Here is a 20,463-nt window from a genome sequence, read left to right as displayed (position 1 = left end):
CTGGTACGATTTTATGTGTGTGTGTGTTTTAAGTAAGAGATATGGCTATGCTTCAGAATTATAAACGTCACTATTCTTCAAGTTAATCATCAGACGATCATGAAATGTGCAGAACCCACTTTTTAAATATTTTCCATTTACTAAAAGTTTCCATAAAAAAAATAGATTCAGTGATCACTACAGAAATTAATTTTCGAGAACAATTTCAGTTAGAAAATTGATAAATTCTTTTCAATATTTGGAACTTGTCGAGCACTCGAAAAACTTTGCTAAGTACGCTTTCAAAAATTAATTCCAATTTCAAACAAATCAATGTGTACGAAAATTGATTTCAAGTTCCACTGTATAAGACTTAAATAGACTTTTTCACTTTTCCTCGCGAAAATTAGATTCAACGGTTACCGTAATAAAAATGGGTCTCTCAGGTCCAGCCCGGTGAGTCTGACACATCTCATCTCTGCATAGCACGAAACTGTAAATTGAAGGTAGCCGGGGTAGCCGAGGATTTTCTTCTTGATTACGCTAAGAGTAGAAGGAACGTAGATCGAACGCGTCGGAGGGCGTGCTCGCGGAATGATCTTGGCTTGCAATTTTTCCCGTCACGAAAGGATTACGTTGGCCGGGGGGTGTTACCGGGCCGGAGGAATGAAATATTCATCGTTGCAGATGCTGAAGTACCACGAGGAGCACGGATGGGTCGAGCAGTTCGAGCCGCCGGTGTTCACCGAAGACGGGAACTCGTTCCTGACGATTCTGCCGCAGAAGCAGGCGAACGGCAGCTATTGGAGGCATGTCACCGCAATTACCAACGTGACCTCGAACCGGCCGTCCACCATCCCGCTAACTTCCGGCCACTTCGTCGTTACGGAAATAGTTGGCTGGGATCAGGCGAACTCCTACCTGTAAGTATATTCGAAAATCCGACCGACTCTTCCCACAGCCTCCCCGTCCTGCCTTTCGGGCCATTATCCCGTGTAAGTTCGAGCCCCTGAGCTCTGCCGGGACCAACATTGCGATAAGAAGGGAGGAGCTAGAGCTGAATGGCCCGCCATTCGGCTAAAGCGTCTGGGAGTTGTTAACATGCTCCCTGACGAACAAACACTGTCGAATTCTTACCCCCGCCTCTCGCTGCGCCGTTTTGATAAATTAGGTACACCGATTGCGGTAGAATAGGGTTGCGGGAAGGTCTCGAGGTGATTTATTTCCAGGAAAAGCTTTGCTATCTCTACTCTGTGTGCGTGTTCAACGATAGGGTGAATGATTTTGAAGAATTAATCGTCGCCCTGGCAATTTTTTAATATTTTGAAGATTTTATTAAGCTTGTTGCTTGGAATTCATTCAAATAGCATTCTCAGAAAATAAATCTTTACTGGTAATAATATTATTCGGTATTTAAAGATAAAGTAACGAAATGAGGGAAACTTTATCCACGTTTAGAATTACCCAAATATTGTCAGGTACATTTTTAAAAAATTTTTTACTACTCAAGATTTCATTAGAGACGAAACACTCCGGTTTTATTTATGCAAGATCCAACAATAAGCTTCAAAATTAAAATGGACGACTCGACGTTGTCAAAGGACATCTTTGCTAAAGGAAAAGAGGATTCTTCTTCGACACCAATCTTAAAGCACACTCATAATCAAGCAAGAATAATTTCAACGAATTATTTATCCAGGATTATTTATGTACATCTTTAAAATAAGTATAGAAGAGACATACAGCAAAAATATTTCTCAACATTTTCGTCAGTGGTTTCAGTTGCTGTGAAATCTCGCCAGACGTTTGTAGTAGTTTGATTAGATTGCACAGTATGAATACTACAAAGGTATCGTTCCGGGTAATAATGATCTTGGATACAACAGAAGGAAGTTCGTGACATAGCCCATACCGCAAGAAGCCGAGCGTGTACCTAACAATGGCCAAGTTGACCAGAACCATCTTGAACACCCGAGCATTAGTTACAATCCCCGAAATTTGCATTTCAGAGGGACTTTCGAACATTCGAACCCAAATCAGGCTTAGCATCCTCAGAATATTCTGAATTGTGTGACAATAGTCAGTGCGTGGTGTAGGTCCGCTGAAACCTATGACCTTGGCATTTAAATCGCGTGACGCTTTTTCTTGCGAGCTTTCGATAGTAATGCACTTTAGGTCGATACTTAATCCCGGGCTCTGTCAATTAATTCTATAATAAGAAAACCTTTGCAGCAAAGTTTTTCACTTCGTCAACCCTTTTGCTATAAGTAGACTGCAATCCTTTATGCATTTATGACACGTAGAGATTTACAGAGTACAATGAAGCAATATTAAGAATGGTCAATGATAGAAATATTTTGTTTAGTTTAAATTTCGTCAAACTGTCTAGAAATAAGTTTTTCTATTAAAAAGTGAAAAGCAATATATCCAAGAAATATGGTTTTCTGCATATTTTATAAATTGTTAAGTGAGAAACTGGTTCATAGTAGACAACACTATTGAAGTAACATTTGTCGATCAGTTAACATGTAACAATTTTCTAAAGTCTATGACAATGGTGTACCAGGTATTTGTTATGTGAAGCACTAATTTCTCAAGCTTCTCCCCGACATAAAGCAGTCTCTAAAAACGCTACCAAAATTTAGAGAAATAGGGTCCATTTCGACCCAGCCTGTCACGATCCTCGCGAAACGCGTAATTTTTCAACAGCCAACTGAATTTTTTAAATATTCAAGTTTAATAAAATCGTCGGATTCAAATTTCGAAGAATCAACATGAAAAACATTTGAGAACAGAATGATAAATAAATATTTGCACGAACCCATAAAATCGCTTCTACCGTAAAATCTGAAAATATCTATCGACCAAGAGTTAATTGACGTTTGGTAATTAAAGTTCTCATCGATATTAAATTTTCTATCGAGCCGTGCAAATAAATTCTCATATGAAAACCAGCCCTCGGACTCCGCGAATACTGCGATTCCCAGCAAATTTTCTTGTCAATCGAGCGATTCTAAAATTGGCGCGGCACTCTTTCTGCAGAACCGATGCACAGTAAACAGCGGAGTATCGACAAGGGAGGAACGAATTTTTCACGGTGGCGGCAACGGTGCGGCGCGGCCCTTAAATCTCGCCGGCAATCGAGGAGTCGAGGCGTTCAAATATCGACATTAAGTACACGGACTTACCTACGTACTTTCCATTATTTCCCGATAAAATACGGCTCATAAGGAACGATATTACACCGGGGGGACACGATATTGGAGATCCTCGTAAAATCACGGAGGCAAACCGTGTCTGCTGCTGCTGCTCGAGAGAGAGGGTGGACGGGGGAGACAGAGTGCGGGGGTGGCAGCGGAAAACGGCGTCGGCCATCTAAAGAACGTTATCATTTATCACGTAAACGCACCGTTAGGCATTGATACTGTGCTCGACCCACCTAATTCAATCGCGGCCTCCTGGAAGAAGTTAAAATGACATTCATCACCGATTAAATTGCTCGATGAAATGTCTCAAGGCCTCCCCCGCACGGCTTCGCGGAAGGAAATCTTCCTGCGGAATTCGTTTCGAAAAAGCGTACACGCGTTTCATTAAAACGGTAGCCCCGGTTCGACGATCGGAGTTAATTTATTAGGTTATTCGAAAAATAGATTTCAATTCGTAGTATTCGCGAATTAAATGCATTCTCTATTAATAATATTTCAATGCAAACAAAATATTTGAAACGCAAGCCTATGGTTCTGAAAATATTTAATTTTCAATGTACGCGTACGGTGGAGAACAAAATGGTTCGGTACTTACCGTTTGGAAAAACGGTGTAAATTTTTCTCTCTGCTTATCGTTTTCCACGCTGAAGATTATCTTTTGTACAGATTAGATCGAATTTCCCGGGCGCTTCTGCTCCCATAATTAAAGAGTTTCCATTATTATGCTAATTGGGGCGTTTCGCGGATTGTATTATGCATTGCGTTATAGTAATCCCTGCCGCTTTCGTGCTCCGTGACCGGATACCGACGACCGTTCCTCGTTAATATCGAATTGTGAAATTACTGTTTCACCGGGTTTCCTCTGGATTAGAGCATTTCGCAGCTTTTGGTGTTACTGGGATTTCGAAGAAACAATATCGCCAGGGCATCGTCGACGTTCGCAAACAACGCGCGTCGATGTTCCTTTCATTTTTACGATCGGACCCGCTTAGACTCCTGGCAAATTTGTTGCACGGTAATTACGTAGCGATAAGCTGCTACGGGAAAGAAAGTAATTAAAGTGGTAGTTGAACGCACAAAGCGAAAGGCGCAGGCAGAGCGAAGTACGATGTAAATATTTCAGTTTGCAATACTGACGGGAACTTATTACTACGATACTGTATAACGTTAAATTACAAAACGCCTAGGGATATTGTAGACTTAATTAAATAGGGGCGAGGGTCCACGGAAATTGAAGTTGAAACTTCTGGTGTGGAAAAATTATTAAGATCCTCGCCGGTTTCAACTACGTTGACAGTCTGGATCTGGTTCTGTCGCAATAAATAATAAACTGTAAAATATCCGGGGATATTAAAAATCTTAAGAATGGAACCTGCGGTCGGGAAAAGCGGACAACACTATCTTTCTTTCGTACAAGAACCGAGCTCGCGAAAAACATTTTTTTTTATGAAGTTAAATGAAGTCGTCTTACATTTTTGAATTATTTATATGCTTTTCGACATGCAGGGATGTTTAAATATTAAACGTTGTCTGCGATCCAGCAGAGTAAATTACAGTGTTTTTATTATACCGGAGAACGTGGCTTATGAGAAACATTTTTTTATGAGAAAATATAAAGGTCTCTTGCAATCTGAATTATTTGCAGGGTTCTTAAGACATGTGAAGGTGTTTAAACATTTTTTTAAACGCTGTCGACGATCAAAGAAAATAAATTACACTATTTTTATTGGATTGGAGAATATAAAAAACATTTCTCCATGGTGAGAAATAAAATCGTCTTGCAATTTTGAAGATTTTTAGGCTTTTTAAGACATTTGGAGAACACTCGAGTAGAACTATTTTATTCGATTTTAATTGAACTCTTTCAATCGATTCAATGCACAGATTTCATTAATAAATAGCTAGTATTAAAACAATTTTAATGGCACTCCTTCCGCACGCTTCGCAACAAGCATTAAGTAAAACAATTTTAATGGCACATTTCCAATGCACTTTTGAGCAAACTTAACACACAGACATACTTAAACCACGTTTAAGCCAGCGAGGCTAACAGAATCCGAGCCGTTGCGAGCCCGTCCTCTGTCCAAAACCAAATGTCATACCTTCGCTAGGGTAATCAAATATACCGGCCTCCAAGCGTCTACGTATTGTCCATAGAAACTGCAGCAGACCCGATGACAAACAACCCGCAACGAGCCCCCCTCCTTAATTAACTTTTTCGTCACTTTGAGAGAAGGTCACCCGCAGTTAGTCCTCCGACAGTTCTTAAACGACGCTCAGTTTCTTGCGAGCCGCCGCGTCTTTCGCTTCGAGTAATCGTTTCAAACACGGTGCTTACCCTTTTCCCGACTTTCCTCTTAATCATACCATCTATTCCACAACCGTTATTTTTCCGCGGTGTTTTCCCGCCTGCGCACACGTTGCCTCTCGGCTGGGAAATTTATCCGAACGTCGACGGGAATTTGGAAAATTCGAGGAGTATTCAATCAACATATGATTATACTGCAAATTTTTATGCACCGTTTGAAGGACAAGAGAGTTGAATAGACATTTATTTTTTCTCTTACTAATTTTACTCATTTGAAAGCGACGTGTCTATTTTCTTGGCTAAACTTTTTGCTGCATAATTCTGTAGATCTTGACGAGAAAATGCCAAAAATCGAAGTTCCAAGGCGAGGAATTCACTGGTTCAAAAATTATGTGTGTTGAAACAATGCCATTTTCTTAAATTTCCATTAATTTCTTTACTGTTTCGTGTTTTTGCTATCAATGCATAAAATTCGCAAAGTAGTCATTGCCAGCGAGAATATTGTGCTCGAAATAATTCGAGAAAGTGATCCGCAACGATTTAAAATGGTTGCCAGGTTATTTGTGTCTGCAGAAATTTAATATACAATACTCTAGAAGTGTCTAGCATTTTTCGGAACGTGTACATTTATTTTTGACGGCTGATGTCACGTGTGCGTGACTTTATTGCGCCGTCTGCTATCGATCGCTGTCACGCAGTTGTGATTTCGAAATTGTTTATGCGGATCATAAATACTGACGAAGCTGTGGGAATATTATCTTTATTTAAATCGCGTCCGAATAATCTAGGGTGCTTCGTGCTTCGTTTAAATGTTGTTCGAATAATTTTAGACATTTAGTAGCCTGTTCGAATGAATTAAGTATTGATTGGCTCGCTTCTTCCCAAATAAAATATGTCTGTACTGGTCCGGGTGGAATAAAAAATTTTATGTGAACACGGAGAGGACCAAAATGACATAAACGAAATATTACATTATTATATTCCATCATATGCTGTTGACTCTTATTTTATCCTGTCAGTATTGCTTCTGTTACATAGACTGAAATCAAATAAAATTGCACAGATCCATTTTATCAGCCTCGTGCTAAAAATATGACTAACATTTAAAAACAAAAATTGGTGGGCTACAAATATGCTCTGTTTAACGTTGTACATTTAACAACATTCTCCGAGAAAAATGGTAGAACATTTAAAAGTCTCTGAACGTCGTCTTCAGAACTTTCCAAATGAATTCGCTCAGTCTTTTCCTAAAAATGCAGTTAATAGTTAAAAAATGAAAATTGTATCCGAAATACATTTCTAATATATTTCGGATACTGTGAATTTAAGAAAAAATCGTTTAAAAATCCACGAGTCCATTAAACATCGTCTTGAAAAGCTTCAAATGAATTGTTCGCTCAGTTTCGCAGCAAACACGCAATTAACAATTGAAAACAAAGTCTGTACTTTCAGAAACACACTGTAAACAAATTTCGAACACGGCGAATTCAATGAAAACTCCCAGAAAAAAGCATGGCGCGAAAAAGTCCATTAAACAGCGGGCTCTTAAGTAAGAATAAATGCGCGCGTATCGGATAATCGGATTTCCCTGAAAAATATAGCGAGCAGGTATCTCGTGGCTGGAGAAGGACGTTGACAACAGTGGCAGCAGCAGGGGCAGTTCGAAGGCAGAGTAAACAAGTTTATGAACGGTGGGACGGACGATTATTCAAATTCGTTTTCATTTAAAACCGCGCCGGGGTCCCGGGTAATTCCAACGAAAATTGCGCTTAAACGAGCCAATATTTTCGTTCGCCGTTCGAACGAGAGTTGATTTTCCGCAAGAGCTTCTCCCCCCATGCTCCGCGCCTTTATGCTCGGTATCTGTTCACGAGAACGCCGGGAATCGCCTTAGGGACTCCTCCACCTACCGGAAACTGTAAGAAAAATACTTTCGAACGTCCCCGGGAAGGACCGTTCCCGCGGCGTTTTCAAAGGGAAAAGTTAATAAGCGTCGATGCAAATAACACGGTCCGCTGAAAAACACCGACGACTTGGGACTACGCTTTCTCAGAGCCGCCATTTTTCCATTCCGATCGGTCGCGGGTCTCTCTCAGCACCCTTACCGCCGTTCATTAGGTCATTCCTAATTATTTTTGTTAGGTACGATCTTCTTCATTTTATCTACAGGGAGTCACAAAAATGTTCTACTTCCTTGAAAGGGATTATTCCTGAGATCATTTGAAGCAACTTTTCCGTTTTCGAAAATGTTCTCCGCGGTTTTATTGAGGAGATATTAACGATAAACACGGACCAATCAGAGCGCGCCTATAGCAGAGTTCTCGCTGAGCGTTGGCATTGGCTGAGCCAGAACCCGCCTGCTGTATCCGCGCTCTGATTGGTCTGTGTTTTTCGCTAATACCTCCCTCAAATTGCGTCCGGAATCACCCTCTCCAAGGAGATACAACTTTCCTAGGACACCCTGTATACAATCTCATGCCACACTTCAACATTCATCACTTTATTAAACACAAAGACATTTAGTACTGTAGAAATTGTTTCGAATTATTTTATAATCATTTTCAGTGGCGCCTTAGAGGAGACAGTCGAGTGCAAAGAGTTATATGTTTTTTCTTTAGTTTTCATGATAATATTGGAAAATTTTGTGATTGAATTTACTACAGACTTCAAAATTTAGAAAGTGCGTCTCATACAGGGTGTTTCACGCGACTATTGCAAGTTATATTAATTTTTCTGTATAGAAGTTGAAAGTAGTGTTTCCAAGCACAGATCGAATGCAGAAATCCGTGTGCATTTTTCTGCTGCAGTTGTCCCTCTATCAATCCTATTATTCCACCGAATATTAGAATTCTACGGAGACCCAAAATTGCAGAAAAATTCGTGTTCATGGCAATACTAATTGGGGAACTGAACGGTCGGTTTAATTTTTGGTAATATCGGGAACCGGTTGATAGATATTCACAGGGCACTGCTCGGAAAAATTTCGCTTTAGCGGCGGGGGTGAAGGAGAGGGGGGAATATGCTGTACAATGGAACAAATTTTCAATAACGCCGAGTGGACAGAGCGAATTCGTATCGGATCGACGGTGTGTTCCGTACTTTTCAGTTGCGGGAAAATCGCTCCTTGAATGCCACGCTACGCCGTTGATCGGCTACAGAAAGATTTCGGTTGATTTGCAGCGACTCAACTGTTGTTAGAACGATCTCGACCGAGTAATTATTGTCGACAGGGAAACGCTACGTTCGCTCAAAGAGCGGCGCTGTATCCGTCTGAATTTTTCAGATGTTTGCACACCGGCCGGACAGCTATCTTCTCGCAATATTCATCGCGTGAGCTCTCCAGGAGAATCATGCTCGAGGACAATACGCGCTATTCTTTCGGCAAGCTGGAACAAAACGGTGAATGTTTAATTGGCACTCGGTAATTGACGCTTTGAGCGCGTCGCGTCACGATCGTTCGCCGGTTCTTATTAGTCACCATTTTCTTTTTTCGGGGAGCTCGATGTCAAACGTTCAGCTGCCAAGTTGAAGGCAGTGGAATGACACGATTTTCATTGATAATATAGGGAAGAGTGGACGAATTAAACCCAGCTCATAATACAGAATTAATTTCACTAATGATGTCGTAAATAATTGATATTATTCGTAACTGGACTGCGGACTTTCGAAATAAGAAACAAAAATTTAATGTATCAAAGTTTTCAATAATGGGAAAAATGTACCATAATTTTTCACGATGTGCATAATTAAACCGTACGATTTCGACTGCAGGAATTAAATGTGATCTGAGGTTATAAAAATTCCGAAGAAAAATGGCGAAAAAATATGACGATCCAAAAAATTGAAATGAAACATTCCCCATCAACTCCGCGAATGCTCCCCGCAAAATTCCACATTCATAGATAACCCGAATCCATCCTGCGCATCGGATCATCCAATTTTTCGGTCGAAGATGACCGCGCAGAATTCCCTGGAGCAATGACGATCCTGCGCCATTTTGAATCTAATTACCAGTTCATTTGTCTTCCATTCTGCTCGATAACGCGTACCCGGCGCGACGCGGCGACTCGACCGAGGATTTTCTTTGCGAATACCCATCGAAATGATTGAGCCGCGATTCGGGATCATTAATCAGACGAATAAAGTCTCCGATAGGGCCCTGTTACATCCAATAATGTCCGAGGCGCTTTCATGGACGAGGCCGTTCGGGGGAAAAAAGCCGGCCGTAGTAGAGAGTCGTTATCAGCCGTTGCCAGTCGTTATCAGTGATCGCTATCGGCGGCAGAGGGTCCGTGTCATGGTTCATGCTAGGCGTTGTGCATTACAGCGGCTTGAATGCGGGCTCAATCGTAATTAACCTAAGTGAAACTTGGACATGAACGCGCGAGCGTGTGCGGCCCTTTCATCGACGGACTTTCGGCGGGTATCGATCCTACAAGGATTTACGCCGATCGATCGATCCACCGGACAAACTGCAACGAATATGCCACCGACAACAACAATCAACAACCGTTCGACCGTTCAATTTGCAGTTAAACGATTTCGTTCGCTTCCCTGTTTACGGCTTCGGAAATAGTTTACAAACGAAACAACGACATACGAAAGAGCTTCAGGCTGTTATGAATAACTAGTGGCTTTCGTTGCAACAACTGTTAACTTGTTATTAATCCCGAACGCGGGTTCGCTGAATTTGTTGTATTTGGTTGCCCGTTTGATAGGTTCGTGTGGAAATAATAGCCGAAATAAATTTGTATTCTAAATTTTCGGGCATGTCCTATTTTCAATTTTCAGAGAATTATTTTAACACTACGTAATTAGGTCAGATTATTTAATAAGAAATTATGGAGCACTGAAAGTGACTATTTTATATTGATTTATAAAAATAACGAGTCTATACAAATTTTTAGCCATTCTTCGAAATAATGTATACACAAAGAAATAAATTTGTTGAATTTATTCGTCGTTTTCACAAGTCCCGTAAATCTAGTGTTAATAGTAAGTGTACGGAGCATCAGACAGTGGAGAAGATAAAAATTTTGTATTAATTTATAAAAATAATGCGACTATTGATGACGATTTCTAGCGATTTTTGGAAAATTCTATGGAATTTTTTCGGACTGCGTTACATTTTGTTGACCCGCCAACGTTTCCCCGAGCGTACATAAAATATCATTTTATCGAGAATTCACCATTAAACAAAAAATTTCACGGTTCGAAATAGCCGTGCAAACAGGAGTGCAGAGAGTACAAAATTCTAGATCCACTTTTCACTGTAAACATTTTATCAGAATTAATTTTTCCACTGATTTTCTACTTGCACAACGGCGCGATACATTTTTAACAATCCCCATCCAGATGTTGGACGCTTTACAATACGATTCGAATTTTACCAATGATCCTTGATTTCGATTTTTCTAACCGTCTGAACTCCCAACCAACGCTCGCAGAATGTCCGCAGTTTCCCAACTTCTTTAATTAAATGAAAAACCGTCTATTCTCTTCGTACAGGTCGATTACATATTTTTCATTTAACTAATTCAAGTCCAACGTTCTGCCAGTGCTACATTCCTGAAAAATTTTCCAACAAATTTATATTCTCGAATTCTGTTGTTCCTATTGCAATCATAAAACGGAATTTCAGAGATTTATTTAATATTTTCTCCACCACTGTTTCCGGCTGAATATAGACTCTAGGACATTTTGAAATTCGCAGAAATATTTGCAACACCGTAACTGAACAATTTTATTTCAAATATTTCCGTGGTTACGGAAACATTTTGTTTATACGCTCTTATGTAATCTAGAAGTACTGCAGTAGAATTTTAATCTGCCGGAACAATAATACACATTTTATTCAAATTATATAATATTAGACAGAAATTCGGCTGATGCGTCTGACCATGGTCGACCGGATCTACTTTCAGCAAACATTGTACTACGGTGTGTAAACTAAATGCGATATTTTCTCATATAATTTTGCAAAAGAAAAGCATAGAAAATTATGCAAAACGGTATCCCTCTCAACCGTACTCACCTTACAAAATCCACAATCAACCACCAACACCCTCACCAATAAATCTCGTCCGAGTAAAATCGAAACAAATTCGCGAACACAAGCATATCATCTTACCCAGAATCTCGCGAACGTGTCGCGGCCATAAGCGCGAAAGATCCACAATCCCGCGCGACAATAACAGTTTCCAAAGTTCATCGAACGCCGAAGTCGGATCCGTAGTCGAAGTCGAAGTCGATCCGCGCCTCTCGAACCGGAAAGTATCTGGAACTCGATAATCGTTCGGTGGGGGTGGGGGGAGGGGTGTCTGTGTTACTCTTAACAGTCGATGTCAGGGCGTCGCGAATTATTGACGCGCCATTAGCACCGGCTCGGTGGATTTTCTTAATGGAGGAGCCGGCCGGGACAGCATAGACGTTCGTGCAGCGTAAACACATCGCTAACTAGCTGCGTTTGAACCGGCTCCTCTGTTTACAACGTCCTAATGATTAATTCATGCGAGCCTCGGTGAGCCGGCTGCCAGTCGCCTCCCTCTCTCTCCCTCTCTCCCTCTCTGTCTCTCTCTCCCCCTCCCTCTCTTTCGCTCTCCTTTGCCAGGTTCTAGAACAACGCGTAACGAGGTTACTTCGTTAAGTTCATTAACTATGTGCGAATAACGACAGGTAGCGCGGCCGGATGCTGAGCTTTGTTCGGATAGCGCGCGTCATCTCGGTCGAACGGGTAAAGGGTCGGTTTCAGATGGTGTGAGGTGGTTCGAGGGTGGGCAAGACAAGGGAGGACGACGCCGACGACATCTTGTCGATCCACTGTCGCCGGAAAACTCGAAACACTCGATGCTCACGGCCGTTCCCGGGGAAATGGGGCTTTTCTTTGACACCGAGACCGGGGACCCGCGCGAATGCTAACGACGCGAGAGATTTTCTGTACCGTCGGTTTCGGGAACGTCGATATTCCCATGCGGAAGTCTCTGTCCCGCCTCCTCTCGCCGCGGCTTCTACCGCCCACGTTTCAACACCCACGCGACGACACCGATTCTCTTTCGCGTGCCGCCGCCACGCTGCCTGCTCTCCTCTCCCTTTAAAATTGAACGGTTCCATGAACGTGCTCCACTGCCCGGCAAATCGGACGCGGCGTCTCCACAGGATTCTTGAACGACGTGGATCACGGTGGAAGTCCCTTGGCTGCTTCAAATTGTTGCTTAAGATTTTCTATTAATATTAGATTTGAAAATTTCAACCAAACGTCTTAAACTAGAAGAGAACGTACCAGCCATTTTCCCGGAGCCACCCTCTTCAAACGACTCTATTTCCAATAAAAAATGCAACAGAACAGTAAAAAAAATCGCAGATAAACTTTTATGAGCTCATTGTGAAGGGGAGAGATTCTTCTATGAGATCGCATTGAAACGAACGCGAGACAAATTTTTTCCAACACCGTAGAAGGTTTTGAATTCGCAAAAATTTCAAACGAGTAAAGGCCACTTAACACTAAACCTACCACGGCCGGTCAAATTGAGCTTTTCAAACTTATGCGTGCAATTTCGTACATACAACATTATCACATCGCTATTTACCTTTACGACTTTTCTTAAAGTATGTGTACAATGTATTTTTCAGTATTTATTTCTTGTTTTATTTTTATGTTTCCAAGAAATATTTGACCGCACGAGATAATATGATATTTACTCGTCTAAACCTAAACAATCAGTATGAAAGAAAGGCTATTCTCAATCGTGGCAGCCGCCTTATTGAATGAGACGCTATCAAATTACGCACAAGCCTGGTTGATAATACTGTTTCATGGCAAATGCATCGAAACCGCAAAGGTGGACGACACAGTACAATTTTGTAAATCGAGGAGAGAGCATCGCAGTAGTTTTTGTATAATTGAAATTATATGAACAAATCGACTAGTATCTACGTTTAATGTATTAATAATAACTTTCTTTAAGGGCCGGTCATTTTGACCACGCACGGTAGGAACAGGTGTACAAGAAGTGTCGGTAGGTTTAGTGTTAAGCAGCTTAATTGTTCGAGTCTTGGGTGAGGTTAATAATTTTCCTGGGGAGAGAGAGGGACAGCTTAACAAATTTTTATTAAATAATATTCTCAATCGAAACAGCTGATTTTCTAAGAAAAGATAATTTGAACCAACTTAATAATTCTCTTACTTAGTAATAGCCTCAGGGAAAACAGCTCGGCAATTTTCTATTAAATAACAATCGCCAGAGAAGTATCTTAAAAATTTTCTATCGAATGGTAATCTGATTTTGTGGCAATGTGGTTATAATTATTCACGTTCGGAAACATCATACAAAAATTAGACTAATTTTCCGTTCGGCCCCACAGCACAGGGTAGATTTGAAATGTTGATGAAGCGGCTGCCATAAAAATCCTGCGAAAACTGGAGGGATTTATTATATTTAATCTTCATACGATCCTCCTGTGAATAATTCGCCCCATTTTTGTTTCTAGATACTGTAAAATTTATGATATCTCTTTGGTGTGTCTGTACGAAATTATGAATGATACTGAAATTATGGATAAAATTAAAATTCTGAATAATAATTAGGGACTAATGTGTACAGCATAATGGATGAAGCGTAACATTCGATTGCGTGATATTTTCTGTAATTATTTCTGAGAAGCGTACAGGGCTTAATCATTTTTACGCATTTATGGTTTTGGAGAAATATAAAGGAGAAGTTTTCACGAAGATTTATCACTGACAAAATGAAATTGAACCGAAGTAGAAACATTTTTTAGACTTTCCCGTTGCGTCTACGTAATAACAAACAAAATTTGGTTTGCTCGATGAATCACCACGAAAATTGATTTTCCTGCAATGGCAAAAATTGTGTCACTCAATCACCCTGAACGACGTGGCAGTCAGTATTAGTGCAAAAATGTTCGATTGCTTGCTTTATGAGCAATTGGTCCTTCTAGTGAATGATGGGTGAATAGAACTTCGGTATACATTGTTTGTTTGAATTTGGCAGAATGGGCCGAAGAGAAATAGCGGGACAATAAATTTTTGTTGGCAAACGTTAAATGTTACAACACGTCACACTAATTTAACCAATAAATACCAAAAAACTAACGAACCACGTCAAAACTTAGATTTTCACTAAAAATGTCAAAATAATTGGAGGGTCCATAAATTCTGAAATTCGCTCAAACAGGAAGTTCAAAAATTCCATTTGACTAATAATAAACGAATAAATCGTTGTAAATTAAATATTACACGAGTCCTAAAATGTTTAATTTTACACCTGCGTTGAAATAGAACTTGGGTAAAGCAGCTGAATGTTACAACGTACTGAATTATTTTAACCGATAACCACAATTAAATTAACAACAGTGCAGAAAAGTAGAGGAATGGAATAGAAAAAGTTGTAGCAAACATTAAAAAAAATCCCAGCTAGTAATAAATTAATGAATCGTTGCAAATTGAGAATTACACGAGTCTAAAATTTATGTTTAATCGTACGCCTACTCTGAAATTGGATGAAGCGCGTTGATTAATGAAAATCCGGATAGAATGCGAATAATATACATTAGCGCGCTAAGGAGTTTCGGAACAAAAGGAAAGACGCGGAAACGTCTTTGAGTCGAGTCTTATTAGTTCATCGATCGGTCTTCGGGCCTAAATTATGCCGGTGTCTTTGATACAACCGCCCCCGTCTCCGATTTAATCAGTTTAATAAAGGTGTTCACCTGTACCGCGCTCATATACGACGAGCAATATACTTGACGCACTCTCGGAGCGAGCCTCGTTCTTGCGTTATGTCACTTGCTAGATTAACGATCCTATCGCGAGGCGTATGGCTGACCATAAATGGCGTCCTTATAAGTGGCCGGGTGCTGCGTTAGTTATCCGGGGAAACATAATTCGGTCGCACCTGCAAGACATGAAAACCATTTCTCCTCAAAGCTTCTTGAACGACCTACAAATTATAATTAGTTCGGCTGCAAAATCGTGAGGGTACTTTCAAGATTTTTTCTTTTACAATTCGTGAAGTTATAGAAATAACTTCTTGAAAAATTTCGCTCGTTAAGCGACGCGCGACGGACACTACATAACAATATGGCGGCGCCCTTGTCTGTCAAAAGCACTGAAAACCGCACATCTTTACGCATAACTTTTGAACTAGTAATCTCCTGGGATTGAAACTTGGATTTTCTGTACTCTCTCGCAAAAATCTACAGGGTTGCGTGAAAAAGGTTAAAAATTTCTGGTTTCCTGAAGTGAAGTTTCCTGAGCCTATTTCTTTATTCAAGTACCGTCAAATTCCTATGCGGTCTGAGTAAATTCAATCCTGTTATTATTATGGAGATGATTATACATCAGTCTCGTGTAGGGCTCGGTAGTTCTAGTGTTAATTATTATTATCACTTTGAAGTTGAAACCAAGTTTTCTATACTCAATAAAAATACGTTGGAAATTCATTTATAAATCTTTGGAAGACGTGGCACTCATAGTGATTAGATAAAAGCATTTTATCTAAATAGTTATTATTTTTAATTGCACTAGAATGCTATTCTCGATAACAATTGTAATTCCATCGCGGGAAATAATTAACGACAAAGTAGATAGCTTCGTTCAGGGCTGCTTTAATTAATGCCCGAGCTGTAGTCGAGACCTCCGTAAATTAGTGATCAGAACAGTAGTTGACAAACATAATCCCTTAACAGTTAATTCCAAGTTGGTAAATACCTCAAAGGAGAAAAGAGGCTGATCTTTTCATTGCCTCAGAGTTTATTAACCCTTTGGACTCGGAAAAACAACTTCAGCTCACCATTTAACCCTTAGCACTCTTTCTTTTACATTATTAAGTTTGTTTGTATTCAATAAATTACTAAAAACTTCAGTATTAAAGAGTAAATTGCGCCATTTTCGTACGTATAACATGAAAAAACAAATCTATAGAAGGGAGATATTCTAGGTCGAAAGAAATGGTTCGTTTTGGACTTAATATAGCTTCGAGTGCCAAGGGTTAATATTACGGAGGGTTAATGAATCGCCAACAAATTATATGAATTTGTTTAATGTTGTTTTTAACGAATCAGAATTTTCTCGAGTCAGATTTCTGGGATTTGCGGTGAAAACAGCATTCCGTGAAAATTATTCAGTAAAAAGTACCAGTCGGAGGAGAGCGTCTCACCAGTTCGTCTGCCAGGGGATCAGTCAGGTTTCCAAAAAACAGTAGCAAAGAAAAATAGCCAGGAAAGTGTGCGGGGCAGGTCCCAACGGAGCAATAGAAACGGCGTAGCCTGTGACAGAGTAGGCTCGTGCTGGTCCCGGTCCCATAGCTGCACCCCATAGCCGCTCTCTTCCGGAATCTTGCCGTCGGTAGACCGAACTCCTAACTTTCTTTGTCAATCTTCCCCGACCGCGACTCTTGGATTTATTTATTAAACAATGTCCCCGGTCTCGATTTTTAATCCACTCGAAGTTAACTTCCTGGTCTGGCGAAGTCGAGAACATCTCTCCCGAGTTGTCTCACCGAAAACAAAGGGTGAAATGAAGTTTGCTAATCTTCTGCGAGCTTGCACAGACCCAACTTCTGCCTTTCGTTGTCAATTTTCGCGCACTGGCGAGTCTGGGATTTATTAACACTTTGCGGGACCCGTCAGAAAGATTAATGTACAATTATCGTGATTGTAAAACTGCATTTATAGGAAACTTATTTGACACGTATATACCTTGGAACATTATGGCAAAAGCTGCTACAAATCTGGCTGAATACGTTTCCTGATATTTTTATAAAATAAACTGGCCACTTTCAGTACTCCGTAAACCTTGCGTCAAACAATAGTTTGAAATGGTCACGATTTTTGTTGAATTGAAGATCCGCTTGTCGGTCCGGGTGAGGTCCGGCAGCAACTTCCGCGGAATATTTCACCGAAAACAAAAGTTAATTTGAAACTCGCAAAGCTTCGTACTTGCTGAAGAACAAGCCAGTCCACTTTTCGGCCACGAAATTCGCGCTTCAGCCCGGCCAGAAAGCGAACGCAGGCTTCCGGCGCGTGTTTATTCACTGTAATTTGCTGCTAAGAAACAAGGAACTCCACTCTTCAGGCCACGGCGAGCCCGAAACCACGCTTCAATTAGCCCGAAAAAACAAGCCGTGTGCATGGGTACGAAGGTATCCCAAGGGTACGAAGCACCGAGGTTAATACCGTAGTTCCTTCCGCGTTACTTTTTTGCCGGACGGCGCGACGAATCCTCGCCCGTTCGACACACGAAAGTAATATCGGAATTCATTTCCGGATTTTAATAGCTGGCATTTTCCATCTGCCTTCTTTTGAATAACCGCGCCCGCCAGTTTCATGCATTAATGCAGAACTGTATTCAGAGGCAAATGCGATGACTGCACGATTTTATTTGATTTGTGGCTTGTTGGAACCTTTAACGGGAAAGATAATGATTCAGTTTATTTCTCGTTCCTTGTGCTTGGCTGAGTCGCAGCTGGAAAATGTCATTAAACGTCATTTTCTCGTGCAATCGTTGAAACCCGGCGAAACAGCCAATGATATTTAAATGCAATTTTTTATTTCAGTTTTCATGCCTTTATATTGTTTGCTTTTATCGGAGAACGAATCTCCGTGCATTTGTGTTAACTGCAGGCTTGTAAAATGCAAAATATTTACATTGAAAAAGATTTGTAACGTTTAATGCTTGATTTTCACGTTGAAAATTCTTTCAGCGAATAAATTATTCCTTCTTTTCAGGAGAAAGATACATTGAAAACGAATTTGTTGAGTAAAATTCAGGATTTGTATAAATTGTCCCGATTCCAATAGGACGTGAATTATTAACTTACATTCATATTTTCGTAGTATTTTGAAAATAGGATTTTTCTCCGTAAAAGATGTCTACTGCGGCCGAAGAGGAGAACGATAAGTCCACGTCAGAAAAATATCTCGTTTCTCGATTATCTCGCAACAAACGACAATCTAGCCCGCCCGATCGACGTACGTGCGATTTAATAAAATCGCTTTAAGTATCCGAAGCTCTCCAGACTTCTTGAAAACTAAGTTGCCAGCTAGTTAGAGCGTCCCGACGCGATGCAAGCGTCCGCAATCCAGTTATCGGTGATCGACGTCCGACCGGGCCGGTTAATAAAAATGTTCCCGAAGAGTACTCTAACTCCCCGCGGTCCCGAACAATCGAGTTACTCGCAGCTACTATCCGAAAACACACCAGGATCATCAATTCGATTGCTGTAGCCGTCACAAAAATCCGCAAGGCGTCCCTTTGTCGGCGGACAGATAACGTTTGGCCATTTTCGGACAAAAGCGGAGAACTTTTAATAGAATGTAGATGGAGCAATGAATCTTTTTTTAAATCAAAGCTGAAGGATCGTAGAATAAGAGAAAAATAAGGCCAATTAATGGTCAATCAGGTTTGGCATCGAAAATCTTCATTGAAATTGGCCTTCACTTGAAGAAGTTTGTGCCTGGCGTCGCACAATGCCATTTTCGAGAGAAAATCGTAGAACTTTGAATAGAATGTAGATGGAGCAATGAATCTTTTTTTAAATCAAAGCTGAGACGTGGTAGAATAAGAGAAAAATAAGGCCAATTAATGGTCAATCAGGTTTGGCATCGAAAATCTTCATTGAAATTGGCCTTCCTTAAAGAAATTTGCCTGGCGTCGCACAATGCCATTTTCGAGAGAAAATCGTAGAACTTTGAATAGAATGTAGATGGAGCAATGAATCTTTTTTTATGTCAAAGCTGAGACGTGGTAGAATAAGAGAAAAATAAGGCCCATTCATGGTCAATCAGGTTTGGCATCGAAAATCTTCATTGAAGTTGGCCTTCCTTAAAGAAATTTGCCTGGCGTCGCACAATGCCATTTTCGAGAGAAAATTGTAGAACTTTGAATAGAATGTAGATGGAGCAATGAATCTTTTTTCATGTCAAAGCTGAGACATGGTAGAATAAGAGAAAAATAAGGCCAATCAATGGTCAATCAGGTTTGGCATCGAAAATCTTCATTGAAGTTGGCCTACCTTAAAGAAATTTGTGCCTGGCGTCGCACAATGCCATTTTCGAGAGGAAATCGTAGAACTTTGAATGGAATGAAGATGAAGCAACGAATCTTTTTTAAATCAAAGCTAAGACATGGTAGAATAAGAGGAAAAATAAGGTAAATTAACTTGGCATTCATTTAGTAATGTGTCTCAATCTATCCAACCCCCCCCCCCCTTAAACAACTAAAGTCCTCTTTGATGCGATACAAATGTCACCGCATAGCAGCGTGAAGCGTCTCATGGTACGCAATCCGCTTTAATCCAACAGCTTTGTCAAAATCGCGGCGAACGCACAATTGTAACCAGATTTGCAACATGCTCGCCCAAACATCCAGCATAAAACATATCCAGCAGGTAGTCTGGAATTCAGCAGACGAGACTTTAATCTAACCCTGGTCCGTCATCTAATTTCCAAACGCGCAATTAAACCCGCGACTTCTTGCCAGCACGAGCTCGACCCGCAGCTACTTTCGAGCGAGACCGCGCGCGAGTTCGGCTGTTACTTTGCAAATTACTTCCGCGCCATTTCGCGGTAGTCGCTATCTTTCAGAACATCATCGGGATAACCCAACGGGATTCGCGTTCCTGCGAGCTCCGCGTCGCCGTCTCCGACCATGAAGCGGCAGAAAGACAAAGAGGCGGAGCGCGCGAGAGGGAGACGGTGTAATAGAGATCGTTTCGCATAGTTTCCGCTCACACGAGAGTTACGTCCTCGGGCGGGGTTTTGCGAGGGGATTCCGCGGGTTGGACGCGCCCACGTCATCGCCAACCATCCACCAAGGTGTTAATTCACCCTTCGGGACGACGAACTTCCGGCGAACTTACGGCCGAACTCTAATTAATCCGATGCCGCTAGACTGGCGGGCAGAGATGATACCGGAGTCAGAAAAATTTTGTAATTCCGACGTGGAGAAAC

General features: G+C 40.9%; 1 protein-coding gene across 9 annotated transcripts in view; it reads left to right on the top strand.

The window, feature by feature from the left end:
- LOC143354414 (venom dipeptidyl peptidase 4) overlaps positions 1-20,463 on the top strand; it is a 345,338-nt gene that overhangs the window by 242,815 nt on the left and 82,060 nt on the right. For all 9 annotated transcript variants that reach the window (XM_076788472.1, XM_076788469.1, XM_076788477.1 and 6 more), the window contains one exon: positions 667-902. In XM_076788472.1, coding sequence (XP_076644587.1) covers positions 667-902 — 236 coding nt within the window. The remainder of the gene's footprint in view (positions 1-666; positions 903-20,463) is intronic.

Source organism: Halictus rubicundus, chromosome 5, assembly GCF_050948215.1.
Source record: "Halictus rubicundus isolate RS-2024b chromosome 5, iyHalRubi1_principal, whole genome shotgun sequence".
Classification (NCBI taxonomy): domain Eukaryota; kingdom Metazoa; phylum Arthropoda; class Insecta; order Hymenoptera; family Halictidae; genus Halictus; species Halictus rubicundus.
Note: the sequence above shows the minus strand (reverse complement) of the source record. Positions and strands in the feature narration are given on the sequence as shown.